At 43.6% G+C, this 27090-nt stretch overlaps 1 protein-coding gene across 1 annotated transcript in view; it reads left to right on the top strand.

Annotated features, from left to right (window-relative positions):
• Nucleotides 1–19772: 19772 nt before the first annotated feature.
• LOC120924565 (cytochrome P450 26B1) overlaps nucleotides 19773–27090 on the top strand; it is a 67427-nt gene continuing 60109 nt past the window's right edge. The window contains exon 1 of the mRNA XM_040335547.1: nucleotides 19773–20104. Coding sequence (XP_040191481.1) covers nucleotides 19901–20104 — 204 coding nt within the window. The 5' untranslated portion in view covers nucleotides 19773–19900. The remainder of the gene's footprint in view (nucleotides 20105–27090) is intronic.

Below are 27090 nucleotides of genomic sequence, written 5' to 3'. Positions count from 1 at the left end.
TAGATGTCCACAGCAGAACCTTGCCTAAGAACTAGTCCAGCTGATGGGGAGCAGAAGTATTTGCAAAGCAAAACATTTTTCAATTTTGCTAAAAGGGCTGCTTAGATAAAACTTGCTTTAAAAAAAAATCCTATATTTTTACTTTATTTAGAGTTATTTTTGGCTAATACAGCTACTTAGGTGAACATTGCTTTAAAATAAATAAATAAATACATACATGCATGAACAAATAAATAAACAATACATTTATTAGATACAGTTGCTTAGGTGAACCTTGCTTCAAAATGAATAAATAAATAAATAAATAAATAAATACATATATGCATAAACAAATAAATAAAAAATAAATTGTGCTTTATTAGATACAGCTGCTTAGGTGATCCTTGCTTTAAAATAAATAAAAAACAAATTACATACATGCATAAACAAATAAATAAAAAATAAATGTATTAGATACAGTTGCTTAGACGAACCTTGCTTCAAAATGAATAAAAAAAATTACATACATGCATAAACAATAAAATAAAAAAAAATTGTGCTTTATTAGATACAGCTGCTTAGGTAATCCTTGCTTTAAAATAAATAAAAAACAAATTACATACATGCATAAACAAATAAATAAAAAACAAATTGTGCTTTATTAGATACAGCTTTTTTAGGTGAACCTTGCTTTAAAATAAATATATAAATAAATAAATACATACATGCATGAGCAAATAAATAAAAACATTTTTTATTAGATACAGCTTTTTAGGTGAACCTTGCTTTAAAATGAATAAAAAAAATACATATATGCAGAAACAAATAAATAAAAAAAAGTGTGCTTTATTAGATAAAGCTGCTTAGGTGAACCTTGCTTTAAAATAAATAAATACATACACGCATGAACCAAATAAAAAAAAAAAATGTTATTAGATACAGTTGCTTAGGTGAACTTTGCTTTAAAATAAATAAATAAAAATTACATACATGCATAAACAAATAAATAAAAAATAAATTGTGCTTTATTAGATAAAGCTGCTTAGGTGAAACTTGCTTTAAAATCAATAAATAAATACATACATGCATGAACAAATAAATAAAGAAATACATTTATCAGCTACAGCTGCTTAGGTGAACCTTGCTTTAAAAAAAAATAAAAAAAATTACATACATGCATAAACAAATAAATAAAAAAGAAATTGTGCTTTATTAGATACAGCTGCTGAGGTGAACCTTGCTTTAAAATTAATAAATAAATACATACATACATACATGCATAAGCAAATAAATAAAAACATAAATTGTGCTTTATTAGATACAGCTGCTTAGGTGAACCTTGCTTTAAAATAAACACAAACATACAGACCTTAATAAATAAATACATACATAAAATAAAAAACATGTTTTATTGGATACAGCTGTCTAGGTGAACCTTGCTTATAAATAAATAAATAAATAAATAAATAAATAAGAAAATGTGCTCCTATATCCAAATGAGTGTCTACAGTAGGTTGCAGAACCTTGCTTTTGAACAAGTTAAAGGTGCAGAAGTCTTTGCAAATCACAATTCTTTAAAGGTCAGCTTTCTTAGTGCAAGATCAGGTCCAAGGCAAATGAAAGATGCTTCTCTCACCATCAGGGGCAAACCAAAAACCACCAAAACCCCACCTATTGCTCTGCACCCTTTTGATAAGCACAGCACAATGCACCTTATGGTGACTTATAAACCTGTGTGCTACAATGTGCTTGTAGCAGGTACCTTGTTATTCGTCAATACTTTATCATGGCCACTAGATGGCCTTTAGCATTATAGGAAATAACTATACTCCTTAGCTCCATCTAGTGGTCATAATGCAGTATTGGCTAATAACATTTGATCTGCAGTCAACAGGGCCGGGACAACTGGTATGCAGGAGGGGGCGATCGCCCATTCAGATAAAAAAAAATTAAAGGGCAAGTTCACTTTTACAGAAAAATCTGTAAGATGAAATTTTACAGGAACCCCTCGACCAACCCAAAAGGTCCCGCTGACCTAGACCACAGCAATCTCCCATTCTGAGCCCCGGTATATCCATGTCAGAGGGCTTAGAAATCCCCTCAGCTGAATGTCCAAAATGTACCCCATCAGGAGGGATGTTTCGGAGCATTCAAATTGGTTGGCGCCAATCAGAAGCCGCACAGTCCATCCTGTCAGCTGGAAAAAACACGCGTGAATGCCAAGGGGATTTCCAAGCACCGGACTTCTGATGCAGATATACCGGGGCTCAGAACGGGAGATTGCCGCGATCAGCGGGACCGGGGAGGGGGGTTAGGAGGAGGAGATTTTTTCTGTAAAGGTGAACTTACCCTTTAAATAAATATAGTTTGATCCGCAGAGAATATAGCTTTGATGGATGGCCAAACTGTTTGAGTTTCAGGGAAAGGGTTAAAACTAGGGATGCACCAATACCAATATTTTATTTTTATTAAATTTTTTTTAGTACTCTCCGATACCATATACCAATTATTATTAATATTATTAATGGTTATTAATGGTTTAGAAAATAGAAGTGAAGAAAAAAAAATCTACAGGAAAATAATAATTAAATGGAGGAGAATAAGGAGTTAATTACAGCTGATTAGAGTAAATTAAGGGTTAATAAGAGTTAACTTTAAATTAAATATTTTTTTTTTTTTTACTTGACAGGTTGCTTTAAACTGACTTCATCTGCAGAGGGAAGCCCATCCCTTTTATCTGTAGATGAATAAACAGAAAGATACAAAAAGAAACAATGGGCCAGATTCAGGTACCTGCGCTGCGGCGTAACGTATCCCATTTACGTTACACCGCCGCAAGTTTTCATCGTAAGTGCTTGATTCACAAAGCACTTGCGTGTAAACTTGCGGCGGCGTAGCGTAAAGCTGTCCGGCGCAAGCCCGCCTAATTCAAATGGGGCGCGTACCATTTAAATTAGGCGCGTTCCCGCGCCGAACGTACTGCGCATGCTCCGTTTTGAAATTTCCCACCGTGCTTTGCGCGAAATGACGTCGCCCGATGTAATGTTTTGAACGTGCATTACGTACTTTCGCATTCCTGGACGACTTACGCAAAAAAAAGAAAATTTGAAATTCGACGCGTGAACGACGGCCATACTTTGACATGGGCTGTCTATTTTTACACCACTTAAATAGCAGCCATAACTTTGCGACAGGGAAAAGCCGACTAGCGACGACGTAAGAGAATGAGACGAACGCGCGTACCTTCGTGGATCGCCGTAAACAGCTAATTTGCATTCCCGAAGCGGAAAAAGACGCGAACTCCACCCAGCGGTCGCCGAATGATTGCATCCTAAGATCCGAAGGCGTACGAAGCCGTACGCCTGTCGGATCTTAGCCAAATGCCGTTGTATCTTTGTTTGTGAATTACAAATAAAGATACGACGCGGCAAATTTGAAAGTACGCCGGAGTATCAGCAGATACTCCGGCGTACTTTTTCTGTGAATCTGGCCCAATGATTCTTTTCATAGTGTTTTAGCAGCTGAGCAATGTTGTTGATAAACATTACCCGGCTGCTTTTTTTTTTTACAGGTCCGATTGCAGGACTTATTTAACAATTTAGCTGTCAACAGGGAAACCCCACTGACAGCTGACTGAGTCATCAGTTGTTAAGGATGCGGCGGCCCACCGCTCCTTAAAGAGGAACTGCTGTCTGCTCACATAATTTGTAATAAAAACATCTTTGCCATTCTGAAGCTTTCCCTCCAACCATTATTTTATATATACTGTGATTCTGTACTTGCCAAATATCCTGCAGAAATCTCCCTCCACTAAGTCTGGCTGCAGCCATTTTAACTATGGGCAGCTGAAGCTGCTGCCTGTTCACTTCCTGGATTTACACAGACACACGCCTCCAGCTCTGCAGCTCTCATTGGCCCTCTTATCACTCATTCCCCCTCCCTTCCTGGAAAACTCTTACGAGAGTGAGAGAGAGAGAGCTGTGCAGGATGTCATAAGCCTAGACTAATGACCAGACAACAAACAGGAAGTGGGCTGTAAAAGGTATTTACTGGTAGAAAAAAAAATGTTTTTATAGATGGAAAGATGAAACAATGACTGAAGGTCCGCTTTAACAACCAATAATTGGCAGCTTTTTTTTTTTTTTACATTTCAGCTGTCAGTGGTGGAATCCCGCTGACAGCTCAAAGAATCAAGCCTGAAAGTACCAGTTTCAGGTATCATACCTTTGCACAAGTGAATTCTTGGTATATCAGCACCAACCTGTTTTGTTTTTCTAGTGTCCTGAGATTCCTCATCACATCCTGTTCAAGAAATATAACAGGAAGACAGAGAAAATGTTTCCCAACTTTATTCTGTAGGGACAAAAAAAGCAGCCAGACAAGGTTTACCAACAACATTGCTCAGCTGCTAAAACACTAAGATGAAAAGAGACATTGTTTCTTTTTGTATCTTTCTGTTTATTCATCTACAGATCAAAGGGATGGACCTCCCTCTGCAGATGAAGTCAGTTTAACCACTTAAGGACCCCTTCATGCCGATATACGTCGACAGAATGGCACGGCTAGGCACATCCACGTACCTGTACGTGGCCCTTTAAGCCCAGCCGTGGGGTCGCGTGCGTACGCGACACGGTCCGAAGCTCCGTGACCGTGCCCGCGGAACCGCGGACCCGATCGCCGCCGGTGACCCGCGATCGGTCCCCGGAGCTGAAGAACGGGGAGAGATGTGTGTAAATACACCTTCCCCGTTCTTCACAGTGGCGCTGTCATTGATCGTCTGTTCCCTGATATAGGGAAACACGATCAATGATGTCACAAGTCCAGCCCCGCCCCCTACAGTTAGAAACACATATGAGGTCACACTTAATCCCTTCAGCGCCCCCTAGTGGTTAACTCCCAAACTGCAATTGTCATTTTCACAGTAAACAGTGCATTTTTATAGCACTTTTTGCTGTGAAAATTACAATGGTCCCAAAAATGTGTCAAAATTGTCTGAAGTGTCCGCCATAATGTCACGGTCACGAAAAAAATCGCTGATCGCCGCCATTAGTAGTAAAAAAAAAATATTAATAAACATGCCATAAAACTGTCCCCTAGTTTGTAAACGCTATAAATTTTGCGCAAACCAATCGATAAACGCTTATTGCGTTTTTTTTTTACCAAAAATAGGTAGATGAATACGTATCGGCCTAAACTGATCTTTTTTGGGGGATATTTATTATAGCAAAAAGTAAAAAATATAGATTTTTTTTTAAAAATGTCACTCTATTTTTGTTTATATCGTAAAAATAAAAAAACGCAGAGGTGATCAAATACCACCAAAAGAAATCTCTGTTTGTGGGGAAAGAAGGACGCCACGTCGCACGACTGCGCAATTGTCAGTTAAAGCGACGCAGTGCCGAATCGCAAAAACTGGCCAGGCCCTTTAGCTGCATAATGGTCCGGGTCTTAAGTGGTTAAAGCAACTTGTCAAGTAAAAAAATGTATTTCATTTAAATGTTAATTCTTATTAACCCTTAATTTACTCTCATCAGCCTTAATTAACTCCTTATTCACCTCCATTTAATTTTAAGTAAATTTTTATTAACCCTTAATTCACTCTAACCAGTCTTAATCCTTATTCTCCTCCATTTAATTATTATTTTGCTGATGATTTTTTTTGTTCGCTTCACTTTTATAAACCATTAATGATTAAAACTTTGTTTGTTCGGTAATATTTTGACACCTTTAACATATATTTACATGTTTCACATTGAAAAAAGAGCAACATGTAAAAAAATAAAAAAAAATAAAAAATATTTCTCAATTTGTAAATAACTTTTCAATACTTTGTACCATTAGAGCCCATTCACACAGGGGCGACAGCCGCCTGACAAGTCGCGTCCCGCTCTGGTCAATAGAACCGTTCTAATAGGTGCGACGCAAGTCGCTCCGACTTAGAAAAAGGTTCTTGTACGACTTTGGGGGCGACCTGCATTGACTTACAGAAAACAAAACAGTTGTGGTAGGTATCGGTAATTGGTATCAGAGAGTACTAAAAAAAAGTATTGGTACCCATACTCGTAAAAAAAAATGGTATCGGTGCATCCCTAGCTTTAACCCTCTCCCCCCCCCCCCCCGCCATACAATTGTCATCGGAACAGTAGATGTACCCTGACCTCAATTCTGGTGACAACTGTGAAATGTTGGAATTCCCATCACTTCCTGTTCTCTTTCTAAGTCCTTCGGAATTTCCGATGGTGCACACACACAGTCGGAATATCCGTCAGACTTTTACCATCGGAAATGCCGATCGTGTGTGCAAGGCATTAGCTATTAGTAGTGATACTGTGGGACGTAGTAAAAGAACTATGCTTTATTGTCTTCCTTTCTCCATGTTGTGCTAATGGAGGAGAAGTGGTGCTATATAGTAAAGTAAATGTACGGTAGTTAAAGTTATTAGTAATTTTTGTACTAGAGCTCACCTCTCCTAAACTCCTTGTTGCTTGGTTAGTAGTAGCAGCAACAGCAATAAGTGGTAAAGCAAGATGTAGGACTACAGAGGAGGATGCAATAGTAGTAGTAGTAGTAAAAGTACATAAAAAGTATTCATTAAAAGTGATATAATAAGATACATTGTTAGAATCGTAGGAAGCGGTATTAATAAAATTAAGAAGCAACAGATGTAGTAACGGAACAGTGGAGGGCAATAATAGAAATAACATAAATAGTAGCAGAAAGAATAATTTGGGACAATCGTAGTAGTGAGGTGCAATATTAGAGATATACAGTAGTAGCAGAAAAGTGGGGGGGGGAGAGTTAAACTAGTATATATTAGTAAATGCAGACAGAAGTCTAGTATCAGTGTAGTGAGGTGCAATATTAGAGATATACAGTAGTAGCAGAAAAGTGGGGGGGGGAGAGTTAAACTAGTATATATTAGTAAATGCAGATAGAAGTCTAGTATCAGTGTAGTGAGGTGCAATATTAGAGATATAGGGGCAGATCCACAGAGAAATAGATCGGCGCAGCGTATCAGAGATACGCTACGCCGCCGTACCTTACCTGGCGTAATTTCGAATCCTTAAAGATTTCGCGCCGTAAGTTACAGCGGCGCAGAGTATCTCTGGCGGCGGAATTCAAATTGGCGATTAGGGGGCGTGATTCATTTAAATGAAGCGCGTCCCCGCGCCGAATGAACTGCGCATGCGCCGTCCCTAAATTTCCCGCCGTGCATTGCGCTAAATTACGTCCCAAGGATGTAATTTTTTTTAACATAGACGTGAATTACGTCCATCCCGATTCACGGACGACTTACGCAAAAAAAAAAAAAATTCAAATTAAACGCGGGAACGACGGACATACTTAACATGGCAAGTCTAACTATACGCGACGAAATACCAGCCTTAACTATACGCCGTAAAAAGCCGACTAGAGACGACGTAAGAGAATGTGACGGCCGCGCGTACGGCCGTGGATCGTCGGAAATAGCTAATTTGCATACCCGACGCAGAAAACGACGCAAACTCCACCCAGCGGACGCCGAAGTATTGCATCTAAGATCCGAAGGCGTACGAAGCCGTACGCCTGTCGGATCTAACCCAGATGCCGTCGTATCTTGTTTTGAGGATTCAAACCAAAGATACGACGCAGGAAATTTGAAAGTACGCCGGCGTATCAGTAGATACTCCGGCGTACTTCCTTTGTGGATCTGCCCCTTAGTAGCAGTATAGTGGAGGGGGGAGAGTTAAACTAGTATATATTAGTAAATGCAGATAGAAGTCTAGAATCAGTGAGGTTGTAGCAGTATATATAGTAGTTGAAACATAAAGAGTAGAGAGTTGTAGTAGCAGTGTGAAGTGTTTATAGTTGACCCCACCCATTCAGCAGTGTAGTGGGGAATGTATTAGTAGTATTTAATATTAATAATTATAAGGGGTACTGGAATATAAAGGAGCAGCTCTCCAGAACACCCCCCCCCCCCAATCCCCTCCAAATCAGCAGTAAGGTGAGTAGTAATGTCATCTACAACAAGTAGTAGTTTCCAGAAATATATGGAGTCTAGAGTATCCCAGCAGAGTAGTAGGGAAGGAAGCAGTAGTGGTATCTAGTAGTGGTAGTTGTCAGAATTAGAGGGAGATGAAGTAGCAGTTTTCCACACCCCTTTTGAAATTTAGTAGGGGCTATAGTAGTATTTATTAATAAGTGTAGTGAGGACAGCAGTAGCATTATCTATAATGAGTAATAGCATTAACTAGAACCAGTAGTAGAATTAACCATAACCAGTAGTAGTTGTCAGAAGTAATGGGTGTATACAGTCTCCCATACTCCAGCAGAGAAGAAAGGGAGTGGTAGTAGTATAAAGCAGCAGTCTTAGTTAATATCAGAAATACAAGGTATTTAGTAGAGTGCCCACTAGCACTATTATTAGAAGGGGTAAGTGTGGCATATAGTAGTTGTCATAAGAAGGTAACGTTGTAGTAGTAGCTCTGCAGAGTGTCCCCAATCCTTAACATTGAAGAAAGAGTAGTAGGACTGATAGTCAGTAGTAAGCACTGTGAAATATAGTAGCAGAGCCCCTAAGCAGTATAGTAAAAGTAGTGGTATCTAGGAGCAACTTGCCTATGTACATAGATATTTGTTTGTGCCCCTCTGATAGTGTGAGAGGGGTTAGTAGTGGTAAACAGTTGTAGTACTAGAACTGGCATATGGATCAGTAGTAGGACCCCTGAAATGCCTCTCCCCCCTGGAGCAGTATATTAAGAGTAGTTGTACTGGCATGTGCAAGAGACACAGTAACAGCTCTCTTCAGTCAACCCACTTCCAGCGCCATATTAAGGGGAATAGTAAAGATATTTACAAATAGTAGTATTGGTTACAAGACTTCCAGTTGTGTATACTGGTAATGGTATTTAGTAGTAGTAGAAGTAGTAGTAGTTGTTATGAGATGTTCAGGGGGATAGAGTAGCAACTCTGTCTGTCTCTAGCAGTGAATTAGGTGTAGTAGTAGTAGTAGTAGTAGTATTAGTTGCTATTGCCAAAAGTATTGGCAATTATTAAAGTATCTCCCCAGAGTCTGTCTGTAGTGATTTACGTAGTAGGATCTCCCTTCCCCCAAGCAAGGTATTAGAGGTAGTAGTCAATGTATATAGTGGTATTTGTACAGTAGTTTGTGTCAGAAGTTCTGAGAGATGTAGTAGTAGCTATCCATGTTCCCCCAACTTTAGCAGTGTATAGAGGGTAGTATTAGTGGTTTCTGGCAGGAATTGTATTTGGTAGAAGTTTGGGGAGATATAGTAGCAGCTCCTCACCTCTGGCAGTGTATCTGAGGAAATTGTAGTGATATCAGACAGATTTGTAATAGTTAGAAGTTCAGGAAGATGTTGTAACAATTCTCCAGGGTCTCCCCTCCCCAGCAACTCCTGCTGCGAACCACTACTACTACCCCACATTTCTGCTGGAGGTGGGAGAACACGGAGAGCTGCTACTACATCTCCCTGAATTCCTTACTACCAATACTACCACTAATGCTGCTACCCCTAATATTTTTTTAGAGGTAAGAGAGCATACAGAGCTGTTACTACATGTCCCGAAACGTATAATAACTACAACCACTGCCAGCTACTACTACTACCCCAACACACTTTTAGAGGTGTGGGACATGACAACCAATACAACCAGGGCCGCCATCAAAAATGATGGGGCCCCTTACACAGCTTCAGTCATGGGCCCCCTGGAGCAGAGAACCGGGGGGGGGGGGGGGGTGCTGCCATCTGAAATTGAAATTGAGAAGCGGGAGGGGGGGGGGGCTGCCGCGAATTGAGAAGCGGAGGGGGGCCCTTTACAAATTATTAATAAAAATTAAAAATGGAAAAAAAAATGATAAAAAAATATATTAAATAAATAAATAAACATTTATTAAAAAAAAAAGGGGGGGTTGCCATCCAGGGTCCTGGGGACCTCTGGGCCCTTTAATAAAAAAAATAAAAAAAAGGGGGTTTGCCACATGGAGACCTCATGAGCCCTTTAATATATATATATATATATATATATATATATATATATATATATATATATATATATATATATATATATATATAAAAATATATAAAAAAGGAATAATAATAAAATATATATATATATATATGAAATAAAAAAATATATAAAAATGTATTTATTTTTTTATAAAAAAAAGGGGTGTTTTCATCCCGGGACACGGGGATCTCCAGGCCCCTGGGAACCCCCGTACCCCTAAGAAAAAAAAATTGGCCCTTTAATAAAAAATAAAAAAAACATATATTATAAAAAATATATATTTTTTATAAAAAAAAAATAAAAAAAAGGGGGGTTGCCATCCGGGGCCCTGGGGGCCTCCGGGCCCCTGGGAACCCCCGTACCCCTAAGAAAAAAAAATTGGCCCTTTAATAAAAAATAAAAAAATATATATTATAAAAAATATATATTTTTTATAAAAAATAAATAAAAAAAAGGGGGGTTGCCATCCGGGGCCCTGGGGGACTCCGGGCCCCTGGGAACCCCCGTACCCCTAAGAAAAAAAAATTGTCCCTTTAATAATAAAAAAATATATATATATTATAAAAAATATATATTTTTTATAAAAAATAAATAAAAAAAAGGGGGGTTGCCATCCGGGGGCCCTGGGGGCCTTCGGACCCCTGGGGACCTCCGGACCTCTAAAAAAAAAAATGTCCCTTTAATAAAAAATAAAATAAAAATATATTAAAAAAAATATATATATTTTTTTATAAAAAATAAATAAAAAAAAGGGGAGTTGTCATCCGGGGCCCTGTGGGCCTCCGGGCCCCTGGGGTCCTCCGGACCCCTAAAAAAACAATTTTTTTTTTAAAGGGGTTTGCTATCCGGGCCCCTGCTGGCCCGGGGCCCGCTACAACAGGGCCAGTTGTACTGGCTTATCAGCGGCCCTGAATACAACCACTACTAGTGAGATGTAGTAGCAACGTTCTAGGGTCTCCCCACCTCCAGCAAGATATTAGGGGTAGTAATGGTAGTAGTGGTTGTCAGTAGATGCAGTAGCAGTTTCATGTTCCCCAGTCTCCAGTAGTAGTGGTATTGGACACTGGTTGTAGTTGGTAGAAATTGAAGTCGATTTCCATGTTGATAGGAGCCATAGTGGCAGTATTGGTTGTCAGAAGTGCAGGGAGATGTAGAAGTCACTCGCTCTGTCCCCCAACCTCCAAAAGAGTGTTGAGGGTAGTAGTGGAATCTGGCATTGGTTGTAGTTGGTATGAGTTTAGGGAGATGTAGTAGAAGCTCTCAATGACCCCCACCATCAGGAATATATTAGGGGTAGTCGCAGTGGTGGTATTGGTTGTTAGAGGGTCAGGAAGATGTAGAAGCTAATCTCCATCTCCAAAAGCGTGTTGGGGTAGTAGTGGTATCTGGCAGTGGTTATAGTTATTAAAAGTTTTGGAAGATGGAGTAACAGCTCTGTATGCTCTCCCAACCCCCGAAAAAAATATTAGGGGTAGCAGCATTAGTAGTAGTGTTGTTTGTCAGGAGTTCAGGGAGGTGTAGAGCAGCTCTCCAATTCTCCCTCCTCCAGCAGTAGAAGGGTAGTAGTAGTGGTTTGCAGCAGGAGTTGTAGTTGGTATAAGTTTAGGGAGATGTAGTAGAAGCTCTCAATGACCCCCACCATCAGGAATATATTAGGGGTAGTAGCAGTGATGGTATTGGTTGTTAGAGGGTCAGGAAGATGTAGAAGCTAATCTCCATCTCCAAAAGCGTGTTGGGGTAGTAGTGGTATCTGGCAGTGGTTATAGTTATTAAACGTTTTGGAAGATGTAGTAACAGCTCTGTATGCTCTCCCACCCCCCGAAAAGAGCAGCTCTCTAATTCTCCCTCCTCCAGCAGTAGAAGGGTAGTAGTAGTGGTTTGCAGCAGGAGTTGTAGTTTGTAGAAGTTCGGGAAGAAGTATTAGCTGCTCATCAAGGTCTTCTCACCTCCATCAGTATATTATGGATAGTAGTAGTAGTGGTAATATTGATTGCCAGAAGCACAGGGAGATGCAGTAGCAGCTCTCCAAGTTCCCCCACTTCCAGAAGCCTATTGGGGGGTTGTAGTAGTGGTATCTGGCAGGAGTTGTAGTTGGTAGTAGTTCAGGATGTAATAGCAGCTCATAAAGGTCTTCCCACCTCCGTCAGTATATTATTGATAGTAGTAGTGGCACTATTGTCAGCAGTTCAGGGAGATGCAGCAGCTCTCCATGTTCCCCTACTTCCAGCAGGCTATTGGGGGTAGTAAAGATTGTACAACCCCTAAATACAAAAAGTAAAGTATATCTAGTAACCAAGTACCATCATCCAAATCAATTGGAATAGAAAAATGAACTAAGAGGACTGGTCCCCTATTTTTTCTATTCCTATTGGGGGTAGTAGTAGTGGGATCTGGCACTAAATACAAAAGGTAAAGTATATCTAGTAACCAAGTACCATCATCCAAATCAATTGGAATAGAAAAATTAACTAAGAGGACTGGTCCCCTATTTTTTCTATTCCTATTGGGGGTAGTAGTAGTGGTATTTTGGCAGTGGTTATAGTTGGCAGAAGTTCAGGGAGATGTTGTTGGTTGTAGTCGGTAGTTGGTAGATGTAGTAGCAGCTCTTTCTGTAGTATATTGGGGGTAGTAGTAGTAGTGGGATCTGGCAGTGGTTTTATTAGGTAGAAGTTGGTAGATGTAGTAGCAGCTCTCCCTGTTGTTTATTGGGGCCAGTAGTAGTAGTAGTATCTGTCAGTGGTTGGTAGAAGTTAGTCGATGTAGTAGAAGCTCTCCATGTAGTATATTCAAGGTAGTAGTGGGATCTGGCACTAAATACAAAAGGTAAAGTATATCTAGTAACCAAGTACCATCATCCAAATCAATTGGAATAGAAAAATTAACTAAGAGGACTGGTCCCCTAATTTTCCTATTCCTATTGGGGGTAGTAGTAGTGGTATCCGGCAGTGGTTATAGTTGGCAGAAGTTCCGGGAGATGTTGTTGCAGTTATCCATGTTCCACCATTTCTAGTAGTGCATTGGGGGTAGTAGTGGTGCTAACTGGCAGGTGTTATAGTCAGTAAAAGTTCAGAAACACAACAACAGCTTTACATGTCCCCCCCCCCCCCCCCATCAGTCTTCTGGGAATAGTAATGGTATCTGGCAGGAGTTGTAGTTGGTAGCAGTTAAGGGAAATATATTAGTAGCTCTTCATGTTCTTCCAACAGTCTGGTATAAAAGCTTCCCAGAGTCTCCCTGTCTCAAGCAGTCTATTGGGGGTGGTAGTAGTAGTGGTGTCTGGCAGGAGTTGTAGTTGGTGGAGGTGGAAGGAGATATATTAGCAGCTCTTGGTGTTCCTCCACCAGTCTGAGGTAGCAGGAACCCATAATATCTCTGCCTCAATCAGTCTATTGGGGGTGGTAGTAGTAGTAGTAGTGGTATCTGGCAGGAGTTGTAGTTGGTGGAGGTGGAAGGAGATATATTAGCAGCTCTTCATATTCCTCCACCAGTCTGAGTTAGCAGGAACCCAGAATATCTCTGCCTCAAGCAGTCTATTGGGGGTGGTAGTAGTAGTGGCGTCTGGCAGGAGTTGTAGTTGGTGGAGGTGGAAGGAGATATATTAGCAGCTCTTTGTGTTCCTCCACCAGTCTGAGGTAGCAGGAACCCAGAATATCTCTGCCTCGAGCAGTCTATTGGGGGTGGTAGTAGTAGTAGTAGTAGTAGTGGTATCTGGCAGGAGTTGTAGTTGGTGGAGGTGGAAGGAGATATATTAGGAGCTCTTGGTGTTCCTCCACCAGTCTGAGTTAGCAGGAACCCAGAATATCTCTGCCTCAAGCAGTCTATTGGGGGTGGTAGTAGTAGTAGTAGTAGTGGTATCTGGCAGGAGTTGTAGTTGGTGGAGGTTGAAGGAGATATATTAGTAGCTCTTCATGTTCCTCCACCAGTCTGAGGTAGCAGGAACCCAGAATATCTCTGCCTCGAGCAGTCTATTGGGGGTGGTAGTAGTAGTAGTAGTAGTGGTATCTGGCAGGAGTTGTAGTTGGTGGAGGTGGAAGGAGATATATTAGCAGCTCTTGGTGTTCCTCCACCAGTCTGAGTTAGCAGGAACCCAGAATATCTCTGCCTCAAGCAGTCTATTGGGGGTGGTAGTAGTAGTAGTAGTAGTAGTGGTATCTGGCAGGAGTTGTAGTTGGTGGAGGTTGAAGGAGATATATTAGTAGCTCTTCATGTTCCTCCACCAGTCTGAGGTAGCAGGAACCCAGAATATCTCTGCCTCAAGCAGTCTATTGGGGGTGGTAGTAGTAGTGGCGTCTGGCAGGAGTTGTAGTTGGTGGAGGTGGAAGGAGATATATTAGCAGCTCTTTGTGTTCCTCCACCAGTCTGAGGTAGCAGGAACCCATAATATCTCTGCCTCAAGCAGTCTATTGGGGGTGGTAGTAGTAGTGGCATCTGGCAGGAGATGTAGTTGATAGAAATTCAGGGAGATATATTAGCAGCTCTTCATTTTTCTCCACCAGTCTATTGGGGGTAGTAGTAGCGGTATCTGGCAGAAATCGTAGTTGGTAGAGATTCAGAGTGATATATTTGTAGATATTCATGTTTATCCAGCAGTCTAACAGGGGGAAAAGTAACGTTATCTGGCAGGAGATGTAGCTGGTAGAAGTTTAAGGAACTATAGTAGCAGCTTTCCATGTTCAAAGGGACAGTAGTGGGCTCCTGAAGTTCAGGGAGATGTACCCCACTTCCAAAAATGTGTTGAAGTTACTAGTGGTATTTGGTCGGAGTTGGTACAAGTTGATGGAGATGTAGTAGCAGCTCTTTATAATATTAGGGGTAGTAGTGGTTATCAGAAGTTGATGGAGATGTAGTGCAGTTCCCCCAAATCTAGCAGTTTTTTAGGGTAGTAGTAGTGGTTTCTTGTAGGAGCTGTAGTAAGTAGAAGTACAGGGAGATGTAGTAGCAGCTCTGTATATTAGGAGTAGTAGTGGTAGTATCGGTTATCATAGGTTGATGGAGATGTAGTGCAGTTCTCCCACCTCTAGCAGTTTTTAGGGTAGTAGTAGTGGTTTCTGGCAGGAGTTGTAGTAAGTAGAAGTACAGGGAGATGTAGCAGCATCTCTGTATATTAGGAGTAGTAGTGGTAGTATCAGTTATCAGAAGTTGATGGAGATGTAGTGCAGTTCTCCCACCTCTAGCAGTTTTTAGGGTAGTAGTAGTGGTTTATGGCAGGAGTTGTAGTAAGTAGAAGTACAGGGAGATGTAGCAGCATCTCTGTATATTAGGAGTAGTAGTGGTAGTATGGTTATGAGAAGTTGATGGAGTTGTAGTGCAGTTCTCCACCTCTAGCAGTTTTTAGGGTAGTAGTAGTGGTTTCTGGTAGGAGCTGTAGTCAGTAAAAGTACAGGGAGATGTAGCAGCATCTCTGTATATTGGGAGTAGTAGTGGTAGTATCGGTTATCAGAGGTTGATGGGGATGTAGTGCAGTTCTCCCACTTCTTGCCGTTTTTAGGGTAGTATTAGTGGTTTCTGGCAGGAGCTGTAGTCAGTATAAGTACAGGGAGATGTAGTAGCATCTCTGTATATTAGGAGTAGTAGTGGTAGTATCGGTTATCAGAAGTTGATGGAGATGTAGTGCAGTTCTCCCACCTCTAGCAGTTTTTAGGGTAGTGCTAGTGGTTTCTGGTAGGAGCTGTAGTCAGTAGATATACAGGGAGATGTAGTGCAGTTCTCCCACCTCTCGCAGTTTTTAGGGTAGTAGTAGTGGTTTCTGGTAGGAGTTGTAGTCAGTAGAAGTACAGGGAAATGTAGTAGCATCTCTGTACATTAGGAGTAGTAGTGGTAGTATCGGTTACCAGAAGTTGATGGAGATGTAGTGCAGTTCTCCCACCTCTATCAGTTTTTAGGGTAGTAGTAGTTGTTTCTGGTAGGAGTTGTAGTCAGTAGAAGTACAGGGAAATGTAGCAGCAGCTCTGTATATTAGGAGTAGTAGTGGTAGTATCGGTTATCAGAGGTTGATGGAGATGTAGTGCAGTTCTCCCACCACTAGCAGTTTTTAGGGTAGTAGTAGTGGTTTCTGGCAGGAGTTGTAGTCAGCAGAAGTACAGGGAGATGTAGTAGCAGTTCCTCAGTGTCTCCCCACTTCAATCAATATGTTAATGGCTGTGGTAGTATTGACTTAGAAAAAAGCACCCTCTACTAGAGATAGAGATGAGCAGAAACTACTAAACATTGCATGAAGTTAGAGATCACAGTGTATCATTTTAGTTAGACACATTACAACATTGTAGCAAAATCAGATCTACAAACAAAGCTTTGTATTTACATGTGGTGTAGAATTTTTGCTACAATGTTTCAATATTTTTTTGTTCACATCTCTCTCTCTAGTAGAAGGTGATTATTTTTTCTAGCTATTAGTTTAGGAATTGTGGAGCACAGACTCATTATTGTTTAAATAGAAATTGTTAAATTACATTACTATCTGATGCTGCACCCCTTTCTTGAGTGACATAATAGTAGTATTGATTGTCAGAAGAAGTCCCCGCTTCCAGCATTACATTAGGGGTAGTAGTGGTATCTGGCATTAGTTGTGGATGGAAGAAGTCCCCCCCCCCCCCCGCTTCCAGCATTACATTAGGGGTAGTAGTGGTATCTGGCATTAGTTGTAGATGGAAGAAGTCCCCCCCCCCCCGCTTCCAGCATTACATTAGGGGTAGTAGTGGTATCTGGCATTAGTTGTAGATGGAAGAAGTCCCCCCCCCCTTCCAGCATTACATTAGGGGTAGTAGTGGTATCTGGCATTAGTTGTAGATGGAAGAAGTCCCCCCCCCCCCCGCTTCCAGCATTACATTAGGGGTAGTAGTGGTATCTGGCATTAGTTGTAGATGGAAGAATTTCAGAGAGATGTAGTAGCTGCTCTCCATGTTACCCCACCATTACATGGATTGGGGTGGGGGTAGTAAAAGTTGTACTTGGCAGGAGTTGTAGTTCATAGACATTGCAGGTGGTGTAGAAGCAGTTCCCCCTCCACATCCATGAGTATTGAGGGTAGTAGTTGTGGTATTTGACATGATTTTTTATCTGGTAGAAGATAAGTGAGATGTAGTAGCTCTGCATGTTCCATTAACTCCAGCAGTGTATGGGGGTTATTCGTAGTATGGGGCAGGAGTTGTGGTTGATTGAAGCGTTGAAGTTGATGGAGATGTAGTAGCAGCTTTCAATGTTCTTCTAGCAGTATATTGGGGGGTAGTAGTAGTGGGGTCTGGCAGTAGCTGTAGTTGGTAGAAGCTGAAGGAGATGTAATTGCAGCTCTCCATGTTCCTGTAGCAATCTAGCAAAGGTAGTAGTTGTGGGATCTGGCAAGTGGTTAGTAGGTAGATGTAGTAGCAGCTCTCTATGTTCCTCCTGCAGTATATTGTGGGTAGTAGTATTGAGTTCTGCCAAGAGTTGTAGTTGTTAGAAGTTAAAGCAGATGTTACAGTAGTATAGTAGTGGGATTTGACTGTAGTTGTAGTTGGCATGAGTTGAAGGAGATGTAGTAGCAACTCTCCATTTTTACCAGCAGTATACTGGGGTAATAGCAGTGGTATCTGGAAGGAGTTGTAGTTGGCACAAGTTAAAGGAGAACTTCTTTAGAGTCTCTCTGCCTCCCTGTAGTATATTGGGTGTAGTAGTGGTGCGATCTGTCAGTGGTTGTAGTCTGTAGACATTGGTAGATGTAGTAGCAGCTCTCCCTGTAGTATATTAGGGGTAGTAGTAGTAGTGGGATCTGTCCTTGTTTGTAGTCAGTAGTTGTAGATTTAGTAGCAGCTCTCTCTGTAGTGTATTGGGGGTAGTAGTAGTAGTAGTGGGATCTGGCAGTGGTTTTATTAGGTAGAAGTTGGTAGATGTAGTAGCAGCTCTCCCTGTAGTATATTGGGGGCAGTAGTAGTAGTATCTGTCAGTTGTTGTGGTCGGTAGAAGTTAGTCGATGTAGTAGCAGCTCTCCATGTAGTTAGTATATTCGAGGTAGTAGTGGGATCTGGCAGTGGTTGTAGTCTGTAGACATTGGTAGATGTAGTAGCAGCTCTCCCTGAAGTATATTGGGGGTTGTAGTAGTAGTGGGATCTGTCAGTGGTTGTATTCGATAGATGTAGAAGCAGCTCTCCCTGTAGTATATTGGGAGTAGTAGTAGTAGTGGGATCTGTCAGTGGTTGTAGTCGGTAGATGTAGAAGCAGCTTTCCCTGTAGTATATTGGGAGTAGTAGTAGTAGTGGGATCTGTCAGTGGTTGTAGTCGGTAGATGTAGAAGCAGCTCTCCCTGCAGTATATTGGGGGTAGTAGTAGTAGTGGGATCTGTCAGTGGTTGTAGTTGGTAGATGTAGAAGCAGCTCTCCCTGTAGTATATTGGGGGTAGTAGTAGTAGTGGGATCTGTCAGTGGTTGTAGTCGGTAGATGTAGTAGCAGCTCTCCCTGTAGTATATTGGGGGTAGTATTGTGATCTGTCAGTGGTTGTAGTCGGTAGATGTAGAAGCAGCTCTCCCTGTAGTATATTGGGAGTAGTAGTGAGATCTGTCAGTGGTTGCAGTCGGTAGATGTAGAAGCAGCTCTCCCTGTAGTATATTGGGGGTAGTAGTAGTGAGATCTGTCAGTGGTTGTAGTCGGTAGATGTAGAAGCAGCTCTCCCTGTAGTATATTTGGGGTAGTAGTGGGATCTGTCAGTGGTTGCAGTCGGTAGATGTAGTAGCAGCTCTCCCTGTAGTATATTGGGGGTAGTAGTGGGATCTGTCAGTAGTCGGTAGATGTAGAAGCAGCTCTCCCTGTAGTATATTGGGGGTAGTAGTAGTGGGATCTGTCAGTGGTTGTAGTCGGTAGATGTAGAAGCAGCTCTCCCTGTAGTATATTGGGGGTAGTAGTAGTGGGATCTGTCAGTAGTCGGTAGATGTAGTAGCAGCTCTCCCTGTAGTATATTGGGGGTAGTAGTGGGATCTGTCAGTGGTTGTAGTCGGTAGATGTAGAAGCAGCTCTCCCTGTAGTATATTGGGGGTAGTAGTGGGATCTGTCAGTAGTCGGTAGATGTAGAAGCAGCTCTCCCTGTAGTATATTGGGGGTAGTAGTGGGATCTGTCAGTGGTTGTAGTCGGTAGATGTAGAAGCAGCTCTCCTTGTAGTATATTGGGGGTAGTAGTGGGATCTGCCAGTGGTTGTAGTCGGTAGATGTAGAAGCAGCTCTCCCTGTAGTATATTGGGGGTAGTAGTAGTGGGATCTGTCAGTGGTTGCAGTCGGTAGATGTAGTATCAGCTCTCCCTGTAGTATATTGGGGGTAGTAGTAGTGGGATCTGTCAGTAGTCGGTAGATGTAGAAGCAGCTCTCCCTGTAGTATATTGGGAGTAGTAGTGGGATCTGTCAGTGGCTGTAGTCGGTAGATGTAGAAGCAGCTCTCCCTGTAGTATATTGGGGGTAGTAGTAGTGGGATCTGTCAGTGGTTGTAGTCGGTAGATGTAGTAGCAGCTCTCCCTGTAGTATATTGGGGGTAGTAGTGGGATCTGTCAGTAGTCGGTAGATGTAGAAGCAGCTCTCCCTGTAGTATATTGGGGGTAGTAGTAGTGGGATCTGTCAGTAGTCGGTAGATGTAGAAGCAGCTCTCCCTGTAGTATATTGGGGGTAGTAGTAGTGGGATCTGTCAGTAGTCGGTAGATGTAGTAGGAGTCTCTCCGCCTCCTCCTCCTCTAGCAGTGAGTGTAGTAGGAGGGAGGGTGGGGGGAGTAGTGAGTATCCTCCCCTCCTCTATATATAGCAGAGTGTTGGTACCTGGAGCTCACACACTGCTGTACTGTACACAGGGATGACTGACGCTCCGCTCTGCCTCTCCTCCAGGTGCTGCTGCTGAGCCCGGCTCCCTCCTCCTCCTCCTCCTCCTCCCGGCTCCGCTCCCCCGGCCGGCCGGATCGCCATGCTGTTTGATAGCTTTGATCTGGTGTCGGTGCTGACCACCCTCGCCGCCTGCCTGGTCTCCGTGGCTCTACTCCTCGCCGTGTCCCAGCAACTCTGGCAACTGCGCTGGGCGGCCACCCGGGACAAGAGCTGCAAGCTGCCCATTCCTAAGGGCTCCATGGGCTTCCCACTGGTGGGCGAGACTTTCCACTGGATACTGCAGGTAAGTCACCCTGCACCCCCTGGCATGTTTTGTCACCCTGGTTTGTCACCCTGCACCCTCTGTCTTGTCTGTCACCCCTGTCCCCACTCATGACAATGTCGGAAACACCTTCCCCGCACTCAGGGTCCTGTCTATTACTTCTGTGCCCACTCATGGAAACTTTCCCTGAACTCAGTGCCTTGTCTGCCACTTTTGTCCCCACTCATGACAATATATTTGAAACTTTTTCCCCACTCAGTGTCCTGTTTATTACTTCTGTCCCCACTCATGACAATGTCAGAAACACCCCCCCCCCCTGTACTCAGGGTCCTGTCTATTACTTCTGTGCCCACTCATGGAAACTTTCCCTGAACTCAGTGCCTTGTCTGCCACTTTTGTCCCCACTCATGACAATATAATTGAAACTTTTTCCCTGACTCAGTGTCCTGTTTATTACTTCTGTCCCCACTCATGACAATGTCGCAAACACCTTCCCTGCACTCAGGGTCCAATCTATTACTTCTGTGCCCACTCATGACAATGTCACTCAAACTTTCCATGCACTCAGTGTCCTGTTTATTACTTCTGTCCCCACTCATAGAAATGTTTCCCTGCACTCATTGCCTGTCACCTCTGTCCCCACTCCTGAAAATGTTGTTCCCCTGCACTTAGTGTCCTCTCTGTTACCTCAGTCCACACTTGTGGCAATATCACTCAAATGTTCCCTGCACTCAGTGTCCTGTGTGCCACCTCTGTGCCCACTCATAACAATATCACTCAAACTTTCCCTGCACTTAGTGTCCTGTCTATTATTTCTGTCCCCACTCCTGAAAATGTTGTTCCCCTGCATTCAGGGTCCTGTCTATTACTTCTGTGCCCACTCATGGAAACTTTCCCTGCACTTAGTGCCTTGTCTGCCACTTCTGTCCCCACTCATGACAATATATTTGAAACTTTTTCCCCACTCAGTGTCCTGTTTATTACTTCTGTCCCCACTCATGACAATGTCAGGCAAACTTTCCATTCACTCAGTGTCCTCTCTACTACTTCTGTCCCCACTCATAGAAACGTTTCCCTGCACTCATTGCCTATCACCTCTGTCCCCACTCCTGAAAATGTTGTTCCCCTGCACTCAGTGTCCTCTCTGTTACCTCCGTCCCCACTCATAACAATATCATTAAAATGTTCCCTGCACTCAGTGTCCTGTCTGTCACCTCTGTGCCCACTCATAACAATATCACTCAAACTTTCCCTGCCCTCAGTGTCCTGTCTTTTACTTCTGTCCCCCACTCATGACAATGTCACTCAACATTTTCCTGCACTTAGCGTCCTGTCTATTACTTCTGTCCCCACTCATTACAACTTTCCCTGCACTCAGTGTGCTCTCTACTCCTTCTGTCCCCCACTAATGGAAACTTATCCCTGCACTCATTGCCTGTCACCTCTGTCCCCACTCCTGAAAATATTGTTCCCCTGCAGTGTCCTCTCTATCACCTCTGTCCCCACTCCTGAAAATATTGTTCCCCTGCAGTGTCCCCTCTATCACCTCTGTCCCCACTCCTGAAAATATTGTTCCCCTGCAGTGTCCTCTCTATCACCTCTGTCCCCACTCATGGCAAAATCACTAATCACTCAGTGCCCTCTCCATTACTTTTTTTCTTCACTGGTGACAATATCACTAACACTTTACCTGCACTCAGTGTCCTATCTGTCACTTCTGTCCCCACACATATCAATATCACTAAAACTTGTCCTGTCTATCACCTCTGTCCCCACTCATGAAAATATCACTGAACCCTTTAACCGACTGTCACTTCTATCCCCATTTATAAGCAAGTGTCTCAATCTTTCCCCTGCATTAAGTGTCCTGTCTGTCACCTCTGTCCCCACTCCTGACAGTATCACTAAAACGTTCCCTGCACTCAGTGTCCTGTCTGTCACTTCTGTACCCACTGGTGACAATATCCCTGAGACCTTCTTCTGTACTTATTGCCCTGTCTGTCACCTCTGTCCCCACTCATGACAGTATCACTAAAACTTTCCCTGCACTCAGTGTCCCGTCTGTCTCTTCTGTACCCACTGGTGACAATATCACTGAGACTTCCCCCTGTACTTATTGCCCTTCCTGTCAGTTCTGTCCCCACTCATGAAAATATAACTGAACCCTTTAACCAACTGTCACTTATATCCCCATTTATAAGCAAGTGTCTCAATCTTTCCCCTGCATTAAGTGTCCTGTCTGTCACCTCTGTCCCCACTCCTGACAGTATCACTAAAACGTTCCCTGCACCCAGTGTCCCGTCTGTCACTTCTGTACCCACTGGTGACAATATCACTGAGACTTTCCCCTGTACTTATTGCCCTGTCTGTCACCTCTGTCCCCACTCCTGACAGTATCACTAAAACGTTCCCTGCACTCAGTGTCCTGTCTGTCTCTTCTGTACCCACTGGTGACAATATCACTGAAACTTTCCCCTGTACTTATTGCCCTGTCTGTCACCTCTGTCCCCACTCATGACAGTATCACTAAAACTTTCCCTGCACTCAGTGTTCTGTCTGTCACTTCTGTACCCACTGGTGACAATATCACTGAGACTTTCCCCTGTACTTATTGCCCTTCCTGTCAGTTCTGTCCCCACTCATGAAAATATCACTGAACCCTTTAACCAACTGTCACTTCTATCCCCATTTATAAGCAAGTGTCTCAATCTTTCCCCTGCATTAAGTGTCCTGTCTGTCACCTCTGTCCCCACTCCTGACAGTATCACTAAAACTTTCCCTGCACTCAGTGTCCTGTCTGTCACTTCTGTACCCACTGGTGACAATATCCCTGAGACCTTCCTCTGTACTTAGTGTCCCCTTACAGTTCTGTCCCCACTCATAACAATATCATTGAAACGTCCCCTGCACTCAGTGTCCTGTCTGTCACCTCTGTCCACACTCGTGGCAATGTCACTCAAATGTTCCCTGCACTCAGTGTCCTGTGTGCCACCTCTGTGCCCACTCATAACAATATCACTCAAACTTTCCCTGCACTTATTGTCCTGTCTATTACTTCTGTCCCCCACTCATTACAACTTTCCCTGCACTCAGTGTGCTATCTACTTATCCCTGCACTCATTGCCTGTCACCTCTGTCCCCACTCCTGAAAATATTGTTCCCCTGCAGTGTCCTCTCTATCACCTCTGTCCCCACTCCTGAAAATATTGTTCCCCTGCAGTGTCCTCTCTATCACCTCTGTCCCCACTCCTGAAAATATTGTTCCACTCATGACAACGTCCCCTGCACGCAGTGTCCCTCACTCGCTGAGAATTTAGCTTGCACCCAAGCTGTCCTTTCTGTAACTTCTGCCCCCACTCATGACAATATCAGTAAAACTTTTCCTGTTCTCAGTGTCCTGTCACTTCTGTCCCATTCATAACAACTTATCTCCAACTTTCCACTCCATTAATTCTACTGTCTGTCTGCCACTTCTGTCCCCACTCATGACAATATCAGTATAACTGTTCCTGTTCTCAGTGTCCTGTCTGCCACTTCTGTCCCCACTCGGGACAATATCAGTACAGCTTTTCCTGTTCTCAGTGTCCTGTCTGCCACTTCTGTTCCCACTCATGACAATGTCATTACAACGTTTGTACATTTTGTGTGTGATTATGCCAATGCTTTACGATCTGTCTCTGTGTTGTCACTCGTGATAGTTTCCACATAACCTGTATTAACTTCTTCTCACAAGTGAAATTGTTGCCCTTGTGCAGTCAGTTGCTGGTCACAGTGTCAGTGTTTTACCCCACTGGTGATTTTATAACGACCCCTTACACTGGCCACCAGTACGGGGGCCCCTCTTGATGTTGGGCTGTCCCCCGTGAAATTGTCACGACTGTATTTGTGGCAGCTTAGGGAGTCTCCACCGCTGGTGCTACTATGTTGTGCGCTGACGCGCGTGGAATCACCACGGGTGACATTTGTAACTAATTGTTTTTTGGTGCCCTGTCTGTGCCTTCTGCAAATTGTACCGGTAATTGAGAATTTTATTCGTACTGACACCCCAATCCCTCTTAGTGCCCCCCTCCCCCTACCCACTGACCCCCCACTCGTGACGCTATCCTGTAGCTTTCCATTGCTCTGGTACCACTCAGACATCGTGATCTTTATTCCTCTCTCATATCACTCATATCTCTTCTCTATTTGTATTTTCATAACTTTTCTGTAACTTTTGTTTTTTATTATTATATTTGTTGATTTAGTTCTGTGTAGTTTGTTTTCCACGCATGATTTGTCACTGGTCAAATAATACGCTCGTGCTGTGAATGCCACTGGTGATGTTGTCCCCCGTGTAGTGTTTGCCATTAACCCCCCGCCCTCTATGTGACCCCCCTGTAATGATCTGGTGCATGATCTGTGTCCATGGTGTTTCTGTCACTCGAGAAATTATTATTACTGTGTTACTTCAAATGTATGTCGGATGGGGATTGCGATCCTGTTGTGGATTGTCGGTCACGATAGCATTACATTCCCTCCTGTGATATCCGTGTTCCGTCACTGGTGACATTTCCACGTCTCCTCCTCTCCTGACTCTTATAATATGCCTAGTAATGACCCAGGGAGTCCCCTGATCTTGTCAGCACTGCCCCGTGTATTGCACAGCCATTGCCAGCAGCGACCACTCCTGTGTTGGTCCCACTGGTGATTTTATCACGGACACCCAGTAGACACCCAATAGACAGGGCTTATTCTTCTCTCCCCATAGTTTTTTCATCCACCCCTCTGTCACTGGTGAGATTTCCTCCATCATCCTCATTCCCCACTCGTGCCCCCTCTGTCACTGGTGAGATTTCCTCCATCCTCCTCATTCCCCACTCGTGCCCCCTCTGTCACTGGTGAGATTTCCTCCATCCTCCTCATTCCCCACCTGTGCCCCCTCTGTCACTGGTGAGATTTCCTCCATCCTCCACATTCCCCACCCGTGCCCCCTTGGTCACTGGTGAGATTTCCTCCATCCTCCTCATTCCCCACCCGTGCCCCCTCTGTCACTGGTGAGAATTCCTCCATACTCCTCATTCCCCACTCATGCCCCTCTGTCACTGGTGAGATTTCCTCCATCCTCCTCATTCCCCACCCATGCCCCCTCTGTCACTGGTGAGATTTCCTCCATCCTCCTCATTCCCCACTCGTGCCCCCTCTGTCACTGGTGAGATTTCCTCCATCCTCCTCATTCCCCACCCGTGCCCCCTCTGTCACTGGTGAGATTTCCTCCATCCTCCTCATTCCCCACCCGTGCCCCCTCTGTCACTGGTGAGAATTCCTCCATCCTCCTCATTCCCCACTCGTGCCCCCTCTGTCACTGGTGAGATTTCCTCCATCCTCCTCATTCCCCACCCGTGCCCCCTCTGTCACTGGTGAGATTTCCTCCATCCTCCTCATTCCCCACTCGTGCCCCCTCTGTCACTGGTGAGATTTCCTCCATCCTCCTCATTCCCCACCCGTGCCCCCTCTGTCACTGGTGAGATTTCCTCCATCCTCCTCATTCCCCACTCGTGCCCCCTCTGTCACTGGTGAGATTTTCCTCCATCCTCCTCATTCCCCACTCGTGCCCCCTCTGTCACTGGTGAGATTTCCTCCATCCTCCTCATTCCCCACCCGTGCCCCCTCTGTCACTGGTGAGATTTCCTCCATCCTCCTCATTCCCCACTCGTGCCCCCTCTGTCACTGGTGAGATTTTCCTCCATCCTCCTCATTCCCCACTCGTGCCCCCTCTGTCACTGGTGAGATTTTCCTCCATCCTCCTCATTCCCCACTCGTGCTCTCTGATATAGCGGCTGCACACTGTGGGACGTCCTATGCCTCCTCTGACCCACTTCCCTGCCTCTGACCCCGGGCACTGCCACCCCATGCCCGGCCTGTCACCTCACTGTCACTCCGAGCCCCCCACCCGTGTCTGGGACATTGCTGTGACTGACATCTGCAGAGTGGACCGAATGTTTTGTTGTTTGTTTAGAAATCAATCTTCATCCAAAACCCAGATTGTTACATTGTATCAGCTCGTGTATACTTACCTGTGTGATATCAGGGGGCTACCTACCTATCCATCTACCTACCTGTGTGATATCAGGGGGGCTACCTACCTATCCTTCTACCTACCTATCCATCTACCCACCTATCCATCTACCCACCTATCCTTCTACCTACATGTGTGATATCATGGGGGAACTACCTACCTATCCATCTACCTACCTGTGTGATATCAGGGGGGACTACCTACCTATCCTTCTACCTATCCATCTACCTACCTGTGTGATATCAGGGGGGACTACCTACCTATCCTTCTACCTATCCATCTACCTACCTGTGTGATATCATGGGAGAACTACCTACCTATCCATCTACCTACCTGTGTGATATCAGGGGGGACTATCTACCTATCCATCTACCTACCCGTGTGATATCAGGGGGCTACCTACCTATCCTTCTACCTACCTATCCATCTACCCACCTATCCTTCTACCTACCTGTGTGATATCATGGGGGAACTACCTACCTATCCATCTATCTACCTACTTTTCTACCTATCCTTCTACCTATCCATCTACCTACCTGTGTGATATCAGGGGAAATGACCAATGACCAACCTATAAATCTACCTACCTATCCTTCTACCTACCTGTGTGATATCAGGGGAAACTACCTACCTATAAATCTACCTACCTATCCTTCTACCTACCTGTGTGATATCAGGGGGAACTACCTACCTATCCATCTACTTACCTATCCATCTACCTACCTGTGAGTGATATCAGGGGAGCACCTACTCATCCATACCTGCCATTATACATCTACTTACTATATATCATATACTATATATACCTACTATATATATATATATATATATATATATATATATATATATATATATATATATATCCGTTTCTCTCTCTCCTCTCTCTCTCTATCTTTCCTAGTATCTCTCTCTCTCTCTCTCTCTCTCCCCTTCTTCCTCTCCCCTCTCTCCT

This window comes from Rana temporaria, chromosome 1, assembly GCF_905171775.1.
Source record: "Rana temporaria chromosome 1, aRanTem1.1, whole genome shotgun sequence".
NCBI classification, from domain to species: domain Eukaryota; kingdom Metazoa; phylum Chordata; class Amphibia; order Anura; family Ranidae; genus Rana; species Rana temporaria.
The sequence above is the reverse complement of the archived record's forward strand: the minus strand, read 5'-3'. Positions and strand labels throughout refer to the sequence as shown.